The 15527-nt window shown below is 41.6% G+C and overlaps 1 protein-coding gene across 1 annotated transcript in view; it reads left to right on the forward strand.

Moving 5' to 3' along the window:
- The window catches only part of LOC132572637 (store-operated calcium entry regulator STIMATE-like), an 87511-nt gene that overhangs the window by 17467 nt on the left and 54517 nt on the right, over positions 1-15527 (forward strand). The window contains exons 2-4 of the mRNA XM_060239927.1: positions 4210-4258; positions 6663-6758; positions 8742-8863. Of these exons, the coding sequence (XP_060095910.1) occupies positions 4210-4258; positions 6663-6758; positions 8742-8863 (267 nt within the window). The remainder of the gene's footprint in view (positions 1-4209; positions 4259-6662; positions 6759-8741; positions 8864-15527) is intronic.

Below are 15527 nucleotides of genomic sequence, written 5' to 3' on the forward strand. Positions count from 1 at the left end.
CAGCCCCTATATTGAGTGCAGCAGAGAGATTGAGTAAGGGCAGCCCTATATTGAGCGTGAAAGGTGCCCCTGGCCACGAGTGCTACCTGCTTATCCACCAAGTGACCTGGGCCCAGGTGCAAGTAGAAATCACTGTGCAGACAGCGCTATATACTATTGCCGCGATGTAGAGGCCATGCAATTAAGCCTTGAATAAGTGGCAGCTTCTCTCCCCTTCTGACAGTCTTCGCTCAAGGCTGGAGCAGAGGAAACCATCTGAAGTTTTATATATATATACACACACACACACACAATTTATACCCCACCCTTCTCTCTGAATCAGAGCCTCAGAGCTGCTTACAATTTCCTATATCTTCTCCCCCCACAACAGACACCCTGTGAGGTGGGTGGGGCTGAGAGGGCTCTCGCAGCAGCTGCCCTTTCAAGGACAACTCTTGCAAGAGCTATGGCTGACCCAAGGCCATTCCAGTAGGTGGAGGAATAGGGAATCAAACCCGCTTCTCCCAGATAAGAGTCTGCACACTTAACCACTACACCAAGCTGGCTCTCATGAGGCATTTGGGGGTGGAATGCTGCCAGCAATGAAAATGCTTGTACATATACCATCCTTTCTGAATCCTGTGAGTTTATTAAATGCTAAGACAGAGATTCCCAGTTTAATTTCTTTTTAAACTAAAGTTCTTTCTTTTGTCTTTCCTGAATCTAATGCTCATTGTTTTCATTGTGTATCTGAGTTCTATAATTATGGGCCAAGAGAAAAAGTTCTCTCCACTTTAAAAAGTAACATATGCTGTATAATTAGAAGACTCAGTTCTGGAAAGCTACACAGTATAGTATTTTTTTTTCATGTATAGCACAGCAGCTTGATAATTCCTTTCAGTCCCTGCTTTATGATATAGATGAAAAGGTCCCTGTGTCAATGGCACAGTTCCATAATTGTGTCAGTGTAGATTCAGTAAGATTAATTTTTACAACTATTAAATATTTTATATTAAACATGACACAACCAGTTAAGGCAGAACAGTCTCTGTTCTGTTTTGTCAAGCTGCTTCACCATCGAAATCTCCCTTCAGAAGTCATTCTTCTTGGAAAGTCTTTTGTGAACTCTAGTTTCCTCCACATCCACATCTACTACTTCCAACTTGCCATATTGCTAATTTGTGGTGTTGTCTTCGTGGAGATGGTGTTTTTCACATGGGGGTCCACAAGTGTATTTCAGTGAGTCCACAAGTAATTTATAAGGATGAAGGGTGAATTCTTTTCATGCCCATCTGGAGTCCTGTCCATGTTGTAGAAATGAGGACAAGGATGCTGCATCAAAGGGAAGGGGGTGGAATTAGTTTTGTCATTTGGCAGGTCAGAGCTTACAGATTCACCACTATTCTTGCTCACTTAGCTTCCAGATGACCTTGGAGCACTAGCCAGAAAATGCAGTATTTGATTCCCAGGATCTGATAGCTCAGACCTAAAACATCTAATTGAATGGTAAGTTATCAGGTATAAAAAGGAACGCATTTTCACTTTTTTCCAGTACAAAGATTTCACCACAGAGATGTTACTATGCATCCACTGGCAGTAATAGTCAATGGCAATTTTCAGTTGAATACTGAAGTTCAGGTTTCGTGTGGCTCAGGTTTTTTCCTATGAGGAGTCTGAATGTTTTTATAGACTACTTCCCATACCTAATCGTCCTGGCTGTGGCTAAAAAGTTCCTTGTGTTCTATTTCCAATCAAAGTTGAGACTACGTAATTAGAACTTAGGTCAGGGCTTTTTAGAGTTGCCAAACAGAATGAAGTACCCTCTGAGACTTGACCTTGTAGTCTGTTTATAGACCATAAAACCTTTTTCTTAAACTTGCCTTTAAAGTATAGGTGGCATAGTTCTCATTGTATTATTCTGAGGACACTGAGGAATGATGGCGTCCATGGGGTGTGCATGGCTTGCCATGCATTTTGAAAGGGGGTTGGCTGGCACAAGTGAAGGCGGAGGGAAGGACTTGGGTGACCATTAAAATGTTTAAGTCATAATAGATGTCACAGTATAGTAAATGCATAACTTGGATCCTCAAAGTTCTTTCTGGACATTCTATATAAAAAAGTGCTACATCAAAGCAGGAGCCAATTGCCATAATACCTTCAGGCCTGTTACAGTAGGAAAGTGTAGCATTAGTTAAAATTTTAACCAGCATTTGATTTCCTGATAGTAGTGATAATGCTTTAGTTTGGAAGCATGCAAATAGTGTTTTCAGTACCACAGACTGAACTGTATGAGTGCATGAAAATATACTTGATGGTTAAGAGAGAAATGTTTTTTCTTTAATTTACTTATATAGATTCCAGTTCATGGAAGATGGAATAATGGACTCATTTACTTATAGAGTTCAAAACTAAGTGATGAAAACCATTCAAGTCTAGCTAAGATCAAGAATCTCCCTCTTGGAAAGCAAATGAGATAAGGTGGTCCAGGGCTGGAGTGTGGTGTGAGGCTACTGAGGGTAAATTGGCTTGAAGACCCTGGCAACTGTTTTGGAGAAGTGCAAAGCCGGCATGTCATATCTTGGACTAGGAAGGAGCTGAGAGACCCAGGCTGGAATCCCCTCTCTGTCAAGGAAACTCACTGTGTGACCTTGGGGCAGTTTCTCTCTTCAAGCCTAACTTACCATAGAGAATAGGGGTTATGATAACAAAATTGAGGAAGGGAAAATGTTGCTTTGGGTCTCCAGTGGGGAGAAAAGTGGGTTTAAATATCTAAATAAAAATCAAACAATGATCCTACTTTTAGAACTATTATATAACATCTCACTTTCTACTAAGGGCATAATAAAATTTGTGAAGACAGAATAGCACTTGGAAGGTAGTTTTCACTCAGAACGTTCACAAGATTTTTTAAAGCAAGCTCTTGGTAGCCTCTAGCACTAAATGATGCTGAACGTATGTACTGTTTTTACTTATTGGCATATATTTGGTTCCCAGTCTCCTGGTCTACAGGTTGCCTGAAATCATCAACTTTTTAATTAATTTATTCTATTTGAAACATTTATGAGGAGTAGACCTGGTTTTGCCAGGGAATAGATAACAGTTCTTCACTGTACTGATTTAATTTATGCCACAGTGTTTTCCATTTCCAAATGTCGTCTTCTGCTCCTTCTTTATAAGCTGCTTTTTGAAGTCAAAGTATTCACCTCTCTCTGCAATGCAAATTATTTCAATCAGCACTCACCCCTTACATTTTGAGGTCTAGCTGTGTAATTTCCCTGTCCCCTCCATAATACATGGCTAAGGAAGAAGATTCAGATAAAATTAGATTATCTTAGTGTGATAGTTAATACAGGATGTGTTGACCATTGCTAACTGTAGCCTATATTTCCTTAGGCATATGAGAACAGGCTCTTCAAATACTGTCTTTAAGCAAGTGGAAAATAGTATCAAGACAGCCTTTCCCCTGGCCCAGGCAGTTGCAAAGCAAGTTGAGCAGTTTGCTCTCGTTTTCATACTAGATGAAGTTATGTGAACATAGATCATATGTCACCCATAAAATGAACAAACTACTTCAAGCAGCAAGCACATTTTGACCTTTCAGTTTCTGGGAGGTGCAGGGGGCGGATTTCTGTACCTCAGTTGTTGTAAATATTACCCTGTTTGTTTGTTTGAGATATCTCCGTAGCACTATATTACTATCTGAAATTAGCTGTGCCATTACCTGAGGGCTGGTTCTGATATAAAGTCAAAGCAAGCCTTTGAATCTGCATTCTTTGGATCACTTTCTGCTTTAGTGGAAGACATAGTTTGCCTTTTTATTGAAACCAGCTGGACAAGAGAGGAGGAGCATTTGGCCCCTCTACATTATAGTGCCCCCCACCTTAGTGCATGCAACTGCTCATTTATGCAAGTCCAACAACCACAGGATTAATCTTTCTGGAGAACTAAAGGGACTGCTATGTGGAAGCAAATGCTGGATCAATTCACTTTCAGTGGTTGGTGGGATACAAGCAACTGTGTTTTAAATATTAATAGAGAACGTTGGGGAAAATACAAGTGGTTTGTCTAATTTAGCTGTCATTGGGAGATTCTGGTTGCAATTTGTTCTTGAACAGTGAATTAAATTTCATTTAACTGAATATTTTGAAAATTATGTAATGGGATTCCGCTAATGGGAGGTTAGTTATTTCAAATGTAGCCATCAACTGATTATCCTTAATTTTCTTTTAGTGAAACGCTTCAGAGAACCAAAGCATGAAAGACGGCCGTGGAGGATATGGTAAGTGTTTAAGTATTAATGATTCTTGAACTGCCTTAAATTTATTAGATGCTCATCTTATGGATTTGAGAAATGCATTATAAGGGATCAGCAGTTGTCATACTGCCTGATGTGTGTCAAGTTTGTCAACTGTTGTTGGGGGGAAAAGTGCCTGTGTTAGATTTCTGTGCCTGGCAGCAGGACCGGATCTACATGGGGTTTTGGGGGGGCAAAATTTAAAAAATGATGCTCCCTTATGGGCCCATTCTATCTTTTGGGCCCATAGAATAGAATGGACTCTATACACAATTTGGCACCCCCCTCCGGTGGCTCTCGGGGCAAGTGCCCCCTTCTCCCCCCTAGATCCGGCCCTGCCTGGCAGACTTCTGAGTGAGACCATTGTCTGTCTAAGTCAGTGTTGTTCATTCTGAATATCAGAAACAGCTCTGTAAACGCTTTTCACAACTGTTGCTACCAGGACCTTTTAACTGAACCCTTTGAATGTAAACAGGATGTTCTACCACTGAGCCATGGATACTCACCTTAAAGTCAAGCCTCAGGAACAGTTGGTTATTTAGATTTAAATTTCAGAGACTTGGATATGAGAAACATTACCTGTCAGGGCAAAGAACATGATGTAAATTGCTTCCCTTGCCTTATGATCAGCTTGCTAGAAGTTCCAAAATAAAATCATTTTTGCTTTCTTGAAGGATATGACTGGTTTCCAGGAGTCCCGTAAAAGCTTTGCCAGCTTTAGTTTCACTGAAATGCGCTCTCAGTGCATCAGCAGTGCCTACTGCCTCTTGTTCAGGTTCTGTAGAGCCATGGCTAGAAAAGAGTCAGTTATTCTAGAATAGGGCTGGCAAACAGAGGCCCTTGGGACTATGCCACCCCTTTCCATGCTCTACATAAGTTATTTGAACCATCTTCAGGGTTAAGAAGTGGATGCCCTAGGGGTTGATTACTGCCTGCTTCAGCATGGCTTTCTCACAGTTCTCAGTATTGTGTAAAGAATTGTGGTATATAGCAGGTTGGATTGACTTAGATCAAGCTAATTAACCTTGCAGGTTAAATCACCCAACAGAAAGAGCAGTCGTAAATAACTGATTTAAATTAAGATTCTCATTTTGAAATACCAGCCCACATTTATACAGGTTGTTGTAACAATAAGAACATTTTGGTTTACAGGCCAATATAATTTCTAGGAGCATAATCCAGATTCTTTAGCTGGGCCTTTTGCACTATAGATTTTGCTCTGCTGATATAATAGAAATTTCTGTACGTATGAAAGGATACTGCACAGTATAGCTTACAAGAAGGCAAAAACTGCAGTCATTTATATGCTTGAAAGTAAGTTCCAGCGAATAAAGTGGAATTCCTGTCCCATTTAATAAAATTGCTTCTGAGTAAAAATGGTTTTTGCAAGGGATGGCAGTTAGTAGAAGAAGAAGACTGCAGATTTATACCCCGCCCTTCTCTCTGAATCAGAGCAGCCTACAATCTCCTATATCTTCTCCCCCCAGAACAGACACCCTGTGAGGTGGATGGGACTGAGAGGGCTCTCACAGCAGCTGCCCTTTCAAGGACAATTCCTGCGATAGCTATGGCTAACCCAAGGCCATTTCAGCAGCTGCAAGTGAAAGAGTGGGGAATCAAACCTGGTTCTCCCAGATAAGAGCCCATGCACTTAACCATTATACCAAATGGTTCTCAGTTACCAAGCAAAAGTTTCCCATGTGGTGGAATACTTCTTAGTTAAGTCATAAATATGAATATTTTAAAAAGTGCTTAAATATAAGGGTGGGATACCATTTGGGTTTAGTGGATCCCACATGGACTGTAGGCTGAAGTAGGAAATTGGTTCCCATGCTAGGCTCTTCGCTGCAAGTTGAGTCAACTCCTTTATTCATGAGGAGTACTGGAGGGGGTCTAGATCTTGTGGGGACTTATCAGACTCTTCTAGCATTTCCTTAGTAGAGGGGAGGCTGTCGGCTACCAGGTGCACACTTATGCTCCTGGTCCATACATCATCTCTTGCCTTTTGTCCACTGTGTTCCTGGGATGCTTCAGGAGACTGTGGCCAGTCTGATTGCAAGTGGGTCCATGCAGGGCCTCCAGACCTGAGGACGCTGCTGGTTCAGGGGGCAGTATTGATGGTTGCTCAGGGTCCCTTCAATAAGGGTCTGCCAAGGAGAAGTTTGGGGACAGGCTGTTTTCCTCTTCCTCCAAGGAGGACTGGTCCTTCCATGCTACACTGGGGCAGACCATGACAACAAGTCATGAAGAAGTATCCTGCAAAGGAGGTCTGATATTTTTCATTTAAGTTTTGCCTTTCTAATTTTGCAGTGTTTTAGTGATAATTTCCGTGCAGGTAATCTTTAATGTCTACTTTTGATGTTTTGATTTGTTTTTAATATTTTTCTAGGTTTTTGGATACTTCAAAACAAGCCATAGGGATGTTGTTCATCCACTTTGCCAATGTGTATTTATCAGATCTTACTGGAGAGGACCCTTGTTCACTGTAAGTTTGTGTGTGAATACATTGTGGAATGATCTTACTGAAGTTCAGTTTGACGTTGTGAGTTCATATCAAGTTCAATTGATGTTGTGAATTTGCAGATGTGCATCCAGACAAAAGAGGAATTCCCATGGCTTTGATTTTCTTGTTTCCATGATAAGACGTAGCTAAGTGTGCTTTAAGAATGAGGCTGAGTATGCAACCTGTATCATTGATCCTCGTTTACACTTGATTTGATTAATAGAATGCATGTTTAACTTGAAAATGTATGAAATACTTCACATATTAGTTTAGAACAACATAGGACAAAGATTTTTGTAGTATAGAATGGCATTCTATCATCGCTTTCCTAAATGTAGCAGTACTCCTACAAATTAAGATCTTTGAGTTAAATTTTAATTGGTGAATTGCTTAGTCCTCAGGGTGGCGGAATTGTTCCTCAGAAGTTGAGAAATAGATTAACTTTTAGTGGTGCATTACTGATACTGCTTTATATTTTCTGGGACAACAGTGACCTCTGGTGGCCCTATAGGCCTGAGCCAAGCCTATATATTTTCACCAAGCAGCATTCCAATAAAAGTGTCTGAAGTTTATTTCACTCCTTTGTATTCTAGGCATATGGAAACACACTATGTTTTTTTAAAAAGCTCTCAGCTTCTTTTGACTTCCACTGTAGTATTTTTGTAAGCCTCTAAAGGCAACTTAAGTAGATTTAGAAATTCTTTTTATAATTGGGGGAAAACCCTTTAGATTTGTATACTAATTCTCATGAGAAAATGCAAGAAAATCCAAACATGTCCTCACAAAGGTATTAGAGACAATTCTGATATAGATATCTGTCTTTTTGCAGGGCTTATGTAGAATAAACAATTTGATTTCAAAGCCATAGTTTAAGGAATCTTACACGTGTTACAGACATTGTCCTAGAAGAGTCATTCAGTCTATTCTTTCTAAGATGGAACCTGCCACTTACATTTTTCTATGTATGTTTTTGTCAGGGGCTCCTTTTTAAAGAGGTACAAGAGAATCTTGCTCCAAAGATACCTTAAATTAGACAAACTCTAGTACTATCTCTCACATTTTAAAAATCTTAATTAATAGTGCTATCCTAAGGAGAGTTATTCCAGTCTAAGCCCATTCATCCCAGTAGGCTTAAACTGGAGTAACTCTTTTTAGGACTACCCTCCAAGTATTAAAGGTTTGTTTGGTTAAATCTGTTAATACACAAATTCATCCAGTTTTGCAGATAAAACATCTCCTTTCATTAGATAAGCTGAAAATAATAATAATAATAATGTACATGTGTCACAGACATTATCTTAGAAGAGGCATTCACTTCAGTCTGTTCTTTCTAAGATGACATCTGCCACTCACATTTTTCTATGTTTTTGTCTGGGGCATCTACACCAGAGTAACACCAGTCTGTTATATGTAGATGTCTCAGTTCTATTAAAGAGCAAAAGAAGTGTTCATGAAGCCTACTTTCTTTTGCAGCTTAAACCCATTGGCCTGTTTTTTGAGTGTGGTTTCTATCTTATTATTGAAGACTTAAACAGCAAGTTTTCCGTTTCCAAGCAACACAGAGCTCCTTGCTCAAAGGAACACTCTGGATGGATATCATGCAAGAGACCTAGACAGAGCTCTTAAATTGCACGTTAAAATGAAGAGCTGTATGGAAAATTGATTGACTATGTGGATAATAGATGGCTTGTTACGAAAAATAGCAATTTAAGCACTAAAACATGTGTTTAGGGAGCAGTGCTAAAGCTTTTACAAAGAACCATGAAATCCTCTAGCCTAGGACTATATTTGTACATATTCTGAATTTGCTCTGAAAAAAAAAATTAGCCTGCAAGGCAGCATATATAGACAAGGTGGTACATGAGGTGGTAGGGAAATTTTCTATAATTATGGGAGGGGTGATAATATATTTTCAATAGTCATGTCCACAATTAGATATCTCATGTGTGTTTTTCACCATTGTAGGTACCTCATCAACTTTCTGTTAGATGCCACTTTAGGAATGCTGCTGATTTATGCTGGTGTGCGGACAGTAAGCAGCATTGTTGAATGGCGGCAATGGGAGTCTCTTCGCTTTGGTGAATATGGTAAAGATTTTCATCCTTAAAATGCTTTTTCAGACAGATTGATTTAAATACTTTTTGGACAGGGTTAGAGTTTTTTGTGTGTGATTTAGTTGTCAATGATAAGCTTCACAGCACTTTTTTTTTCTAGAGAAGGTCCTTGATCACTACAAATTACCAATGCTTGATTTTGTGAGGTAGAATGGAGTTCCCAAAAATCTGTGCTGCAGTCTTTCCCAATTAAAATCAGTGCTTTGGTTGGCAAAGGATAAGGGGGTATGTTCTGCAACAACATCTATACAACTGTCTGGTTTGGGTGAATGTCCCACCTTACTCAGACATTTCACCCTATCTCGTGATTAAAAGTCTTTAAGAGTTGATACTTGTTTCTAAATCAGGTTTGAGAGGAAGCAAAGCTGATAAGACACCCTTTGTCCTCACCATTTTTCTTGGGAAGAAATATCTCAGTGCTGTATAAATTCAGCTTCTAAATGATCATTTCCAAAACATCCTGATATTGCCATAGCCTGGTCAGAGCCAAGAACTTAGTTCTCAATCCAGAAGGAAAGGGGAGCAAATCCTAAACTCATGCTCTTTCTCTCCAGAGTGGAAACAAACATCTGATCCAGAACCTCATCCCTTCTTTTCAATCTAGGGACAGATAATAGATTCAGAGAACCCATGTACCAGGCAAGCCAAGAATGGAGGATTTCTCCCCTTCTATTGGGCTGCTATGTGACTATCGTGCCAGTGTCTAGAAATGGCAGCAGCCACAATATTTTGGAGATAATCAGTGAAAAAATCAATTTAGATTTTGTGAGATTTAGGCCGTTTTCCCACACACCTTACCCATGGAGCGACGTCCCTCTTCACCGCGCAGCGTCTGCGCGGATTTCCCACCAACTGCTCCGCATAACCAGGAAGAGCCGCGGCTTTTGCGTCGCTAACGTAAACTGGTTTTTAGCGGTTTGCATTTGCGAAGCAAAAGGTACGGCACTTCCTGGTTCTGCGGAGCAGTTGGTGGGAAATCTGTACAGACGCTGCGCGGTGAAGAGGGACGTCGCTCTGCAGTAAGGTCAGTGGGAAAACGGCCTTAGCCTTTTAAAGCTATTTTTTTCTTAATTCCAGAGAACTTCTTTGGGAATTCACAGTGATTTTTTCCCTTAAAAGTGACAGGAAACGCTCCCACAAAAATTTATGTCACAAATGGCTTTTGAAAATGTCATATTTTTCAGAAGCCACATACAGTGTGGCATGGAATTACTGCTGTTCAAGAAGTACAAGTCCAAAGCCACCTTGTAAGGTGGCTGTGAGATTCTCTGGAACTCACACATTGGATATTTAAAGGTTGAATAGCATGGGAAATTAGACAAATTAAAAACCAATAAGTCACCAGGTCCGGATGGCATACATCCAAGAGTTCTGAAAGAACTCAAAGTTGAACTTGTGGATCTTCTGACAAAAATATGTAATCTTTCATTGACATCTGCCTCCGTTCCTGAGGACTGGAAGGTAGCAAATGTCACCCCCATCTTTAAAAAGGGTTCCAGAGGAAATTCAGGTAACTACAGACCAGTCAGTCTGACTTCAATACCGGGAAAGTTGGTAGAAACCATTATCAAGGACAGAATGAGTAAGCACATTGATGAACACGAGTTATTGAGGAAGACTCAGCATGGGTTCTGTAAGGGAAGATCTTGCCTCACTAACCTGTTAAATTTTTTTGAGGGGGTGAACAAACATGTGGACAAAGGAGACCCGATAGATATTGTTTACCTTGACTTCCAGAAAGCTTTTGATAAAGTTCCTCATCAAAGGCTCCGTAGTAAGCTCGAGAGTCATGGAATAAAAGGACAGGTCCTCTTGTGGATCAAAAATTGGCTAATTAATAGGAAGCAGAGAGTGAGTATAAATGGGCAGTCTTTGCAGTGGAGGACAGTAAGCAGTGGGGTGCCGCAGGGCTCAGTACTGGGTCCCATGCTCTTTAACTTGTTTATAAATGATTTGGAGTTGAGAGTAAGCAGTGAAGTGGCCAAGTTTGCAGATGACACTAAATTGTTTATGGTGGTAAGAACCAGAGAGGATTGTGAGGAACTCCAAAGGGATCTGTTGAGGCTGGGTGAGTGGGCGTCAACGTGGCAGATGAGGTTCAATGTGGCCAAGTGCAAAGTAATGCACATTGGGGCCAAGAATGCCAGCTACAAATACAAGTTGATGGGGTGTGAACTGGCAGAGACTGACCAAGAGAGGGATCTTGGGGTCATGGTAGATAACTCACTGAAAATGTCAAGACAGTGTGCAATTGCAACAAAAAAGGCCAACACCATGTTGGGTATTATTAGGAAGGGAATTGAAAGCAAATCAGCCAGTATCATAATGCCCCTGTATAAATAGATGGTGCAGTCTCATTTGGAATACTGTGTGCAATTCTGGTCACCGCACCTTGAAAAGGATATTATAGCATTGGACAAAGTGCAGAAAAGGGCAACTAGAATGATTACAGGCTTGGAACACTTTCCCTATGAAGAAAGGTTAAAATGCTTGGGGCTCTTTAGCTTGGAGAAACGTCGACTGAGGGGTGACATGATAGAGGTTTACAAGATTATGCATGGGATGGAGAAGGTAGAGAAAGAAGTACTTTTCTCCCTTTCTCACTATACAAGAACTCGTGGGCATTCGATGAAATTGCTGAGCAGTCAGGTTAGAACGGATAAAAGGAGGTACTTCTTCACCCAAAGGGTGATTAACATGTGGAATTCACTGCCACAGGAGGTGGTGGCGGCTACAGGCATAGCCAGCTTCAAGAGGGGGTTAGATAAAAATATGGAGCAGAGGTCCATCAGTGGCTATTAGCCACAGTGTGTGTGTGTGTATATATATATATGTATATATATATGTATGTGTGTGTATATATATATATATAAATTATTGGCCACTGTGTGATACAGAGTGTCGGACTGGATGGGCCATTGGCCTGATCCAACATGGCTTCTCTTTTTTATTGAATAAACAATTTTATTAGTAACATATGGTAGTAGAACTATAACTACAACTTATAAAAAGCTTAATATATATTAAGAAAAAGACCATCATTCTACCCCACATCTTACTTTCTCCCAACATGGCTTCTCTTATGTTCTTATGATTCTTTCCCTCTATGCTGTTTCTGGGACCCCTCTCCACCCCACTCCCCAGGAGTATTATTTTGGGATGAAGTGGGGGAGAGAGACAAAATCCCATTACACTGACAGAAATCTTTTTGGCAGTGGAGATTTACACTGGACCCAAGCCAATGTGCATAATGTTAGAGAGAAATACTGGTTTATGTAGCAACAAATCTTATTACTAAGGCTGATTCTGCTCAAAAGATTTCTGAACAATGCAAGCAAATTGCTTGTAGCTTTAGCTGCCTGTGCTCTGGCACAGATCAAGTAAATACCAAGTGACATCTTTGATCTGAAAATTTTGCCTCAAATACTTATTGGAGATTCACCATAAAAACATTTTATTTATTCTTCGTATTTATATCCCGCCCTCCCCGCCGAAGCAGGCTCAGGGCGGCTAACAACAATTTAACATCAGACAGTAAAAACAATAAGCAAACAATAAATTAGTAATCCATTATCAATTAAACAATTTTAAACAGTTTAAACAATTTTTGGTGCTAAAGTTGGTACAGTACGTTCAGCGATGTTGGGCATCTACATAGTTGGGCTGATGACCAGTCGAAATAGAGTTGTTTTGCAGGCCTTGTGGAACTGGGCAAGGTCCCGCAAGGCCCTTACCTCTTCTGGGAGTTGGTTCCACCAGTGGGAGGCCGCAATTGAGAAGGCTCTTTCTCTGGTAGCCTTCAGTCTCGCCTCCCTCGGCCCTGGGATTGATAATAGATTCTGCAATCCAGATCTAAGTACCCTCTGGGGAACATATGGGAAGAGACAGTCCCTAAGGTAGACAGGTCCTCGGCCATATAGGGCTTTAAAGGTAATAACCAGCACCTTGTAGCGAATCCGGAATACTATTGGCAGCCAGTGCAGTTTCCGCAGTCCTGGCTGTATGTGCTCCCGTATAGAGATACCCAGTAACAGTCTGGCTGCCGCATTCAGCACCAGTTGCAGTTTCCAGGTCCAGGACATGGGCAGCCCCATGTAGAGGGCATTGCAGTAGTCTAGTCTCGAGGTGACCATTGCATGAATTACAGTTGCTAAGTCGCTGTGCTCCAGAAAGGGGACCAACTGTCGTGCCCGCGTAAGGTGGAAAAAGGCGGACTTTGCAGTGGCTGCTATCTGGGCCTCCATAGCCAATGTGGGCTCCAGTAGCACCCTCAAGCTTCTGTCTTTGGGCGCCAATATCAATGGTGCCCCATCAAAAGCTGGTAGGGGGATTTTCCTTCCCAGACCAGCATGACTCAAACAAAGGACTTCTGTCTTCATTAGATTCAGCTTCAGACGACTCAGCCTGAGCCACCCTGCCACGGCTTGCAGCGCCAGGACTAGATTTTCTGGGGCAGAGGTAGGCTGGCCATCCATCAGCAGATAGAGCTGGGTGTCATTAGTGTACTGATGGCAACCCAGTCCAAATCTCCAGACAATCTGGGCAAGGGGGCGCATATAAATATTAAACAACATCGGGGAGAGCACCACCCCCTGAGGAACCCCACAATTAAGCAGATGTCTCTGGGACGATTGTTTCCTGATCGCCACCCTTTGTCCCTGACCAAGGAGAAAAGAGGAGAGCCATTGCAAGGCCAACCCCTGAATCCCCGCGTCGGCGAGGCAGTGAACCAGCAACTGATGGTCGACCGTGTCGAACGCCGCTGACAGGTCAAACAGCATCAGCACTTCTGACCCGCCTCGGTCCAGATGTCACTGAAGATCATTCACTAAGGCAACCAGCACTGTCTCTGTCCCGTGGCCTGGGCAAAAGCTGAACTGGTGTGGGTCTAGGACGGAAGTGTCCTCCAGAAAACTCTGTAACTGCAGCGCTACTGTCCTCTCAGTGATTTTACCTAAAAAGGGTAAATTCGAGACCAGCCGATAGTGTGCCAATTCGGCCGGGTCTAATGTTGGTTTTTTCAAGAGAGTATGGACTATTGCCTCTTTGAGGGACCTTGGAAAAAGCCCCTCAGAGGGGGATCTATTTACAATATCCTGTACAGGATACTGAAGCTCCATCCGGCACCCTTTAATCAGCCAGGATGGGCAAGGGTTCAGATCACATGTTGTTGGGCGCACAGTAGAGAGGATTCTGTTGACTTCCTCCAAGCTGAGTGTTGTAAAACTGTCTAGAACTGATCCAGAGAACAGGCAGGGAGCCTTGAGCTCACATACTGGTGGGGAGGTTGCGGCGGAGCGATGAGACTTTATCTGCGAAGAAAGTTGCAAAAGCCTCACAGCCAATATCCAATTCCCTATGATTTGATCTGCCTTGCAGCAGAGTTGTAAGAGTCCGAATGATACTAAATAACTAAGCTGGGCACGAATTCGCAGATGCAATCTTGGCCGCAAAGTAAGTTTTCTTTGTGGCTTTGACTGCCATCTCATAGGATCTCATATACTCTCTATAAGATGTTCTGGTCGCTTCGTCGTGAGTACGCTGCCACTGCCTCTCTAGCTATCTGAGTCTCCGTTTCATCTTTTAAACTATGTGCTTAGTGTAGCATTTCATTTTGAGGAATTATTCTTGGCATGTCAGTGTGAAAATTTCCTCTCAGCAGTTGAGTATTCCAGCTAGCGGGCAGAAGGTCAATCCAGCTAGTGGGAGGAAGGTCAAGGTCAATCCAGCTAGTAGATCTTCTTCCTGGGCATTCATACTTTGCTGTGCAGTAGTAAGAGGAAGAAAAGGGAGGAAAAACTAGAGCAAACAAACCTGTAAGCAGTCCTAATGATTCAAATAATTTTGTTTTGCTTACCTATGTAGGTGGTCCCAAATGCTGCAATTTTAACAATTTGAAGAAATAGAATTGTTACTGCTGAAGTAGCAGAGGACAGTTCTCTACCCAGCCTATGGGTTACCTACAGCAGGTGAAGCCAGAAAGCATGGCGCTGGAAGAATAAAATTTAAGTCCAATAGCAACTTAAAAGACCAACAAAAAATTTCCAGGTTGTCAGTTGAGATGAGCTTTGATTCCCAAAACCTTATATCGCAGAAAATTTTGTTAGTGTTTAAGGTGCCACTGGATTTAAATTTTGTTCTACTACTACAGACTAACGTAGTTATCCACCTGTTGTTGTTGTTGTTTGTTTATTTCTATTCCGCCCATTCCCCCGTTTTGGGGCTCAGAGCGGAGTACAACAATTAGAAATAAGATCACAATAAAACCATAATAAAATCCGCTTCAACATTCGGTAAAGTACAACAAGTTAATTGTTGCAAGTTATCATCATGAAACTGAAAGAGAATCTCTGCATCAGAAGAGCAGTTATGCTGTATCCCACATCCTGCATTACTCAGTGGCCAGCCATTTAGGGGCTGCATATGAACCTACCTACTGGCCATTGTAGTCAACTTTGAGGACCTCATCATCTGAAGACTAGATGGGTGGCAATCCAGGAAGGGCTTTTCAATCTTGGTACTAAAATTGTGGAATTCCCTCCCCAGAGAAATGTGTATGTCCCCCCTTCTTTCATTGTCTTTCACCAGCAGATGAAGAACTTACCTGTGTGTGGCATTCCTTCACTGACTCTTTTTC

This window comes from Heteronotia binoei, chromosome 5, assembly GCF_032191835.1.
Source record: "Heteronotia binoei isolate CCM8104 ecotype False Entrance Well chromosome 5, APGP_CSIRO_Hbin_v1, whole genome shotgun sequence".
In the NCBI taxonomy this organism is placed as follows: domain Eukaryota; kingdom Metazoa; phylum Chordata; class Lepidosauria; order Squamata; family Gekkonidae; genus Heteronotia; species Heteronotia binoei.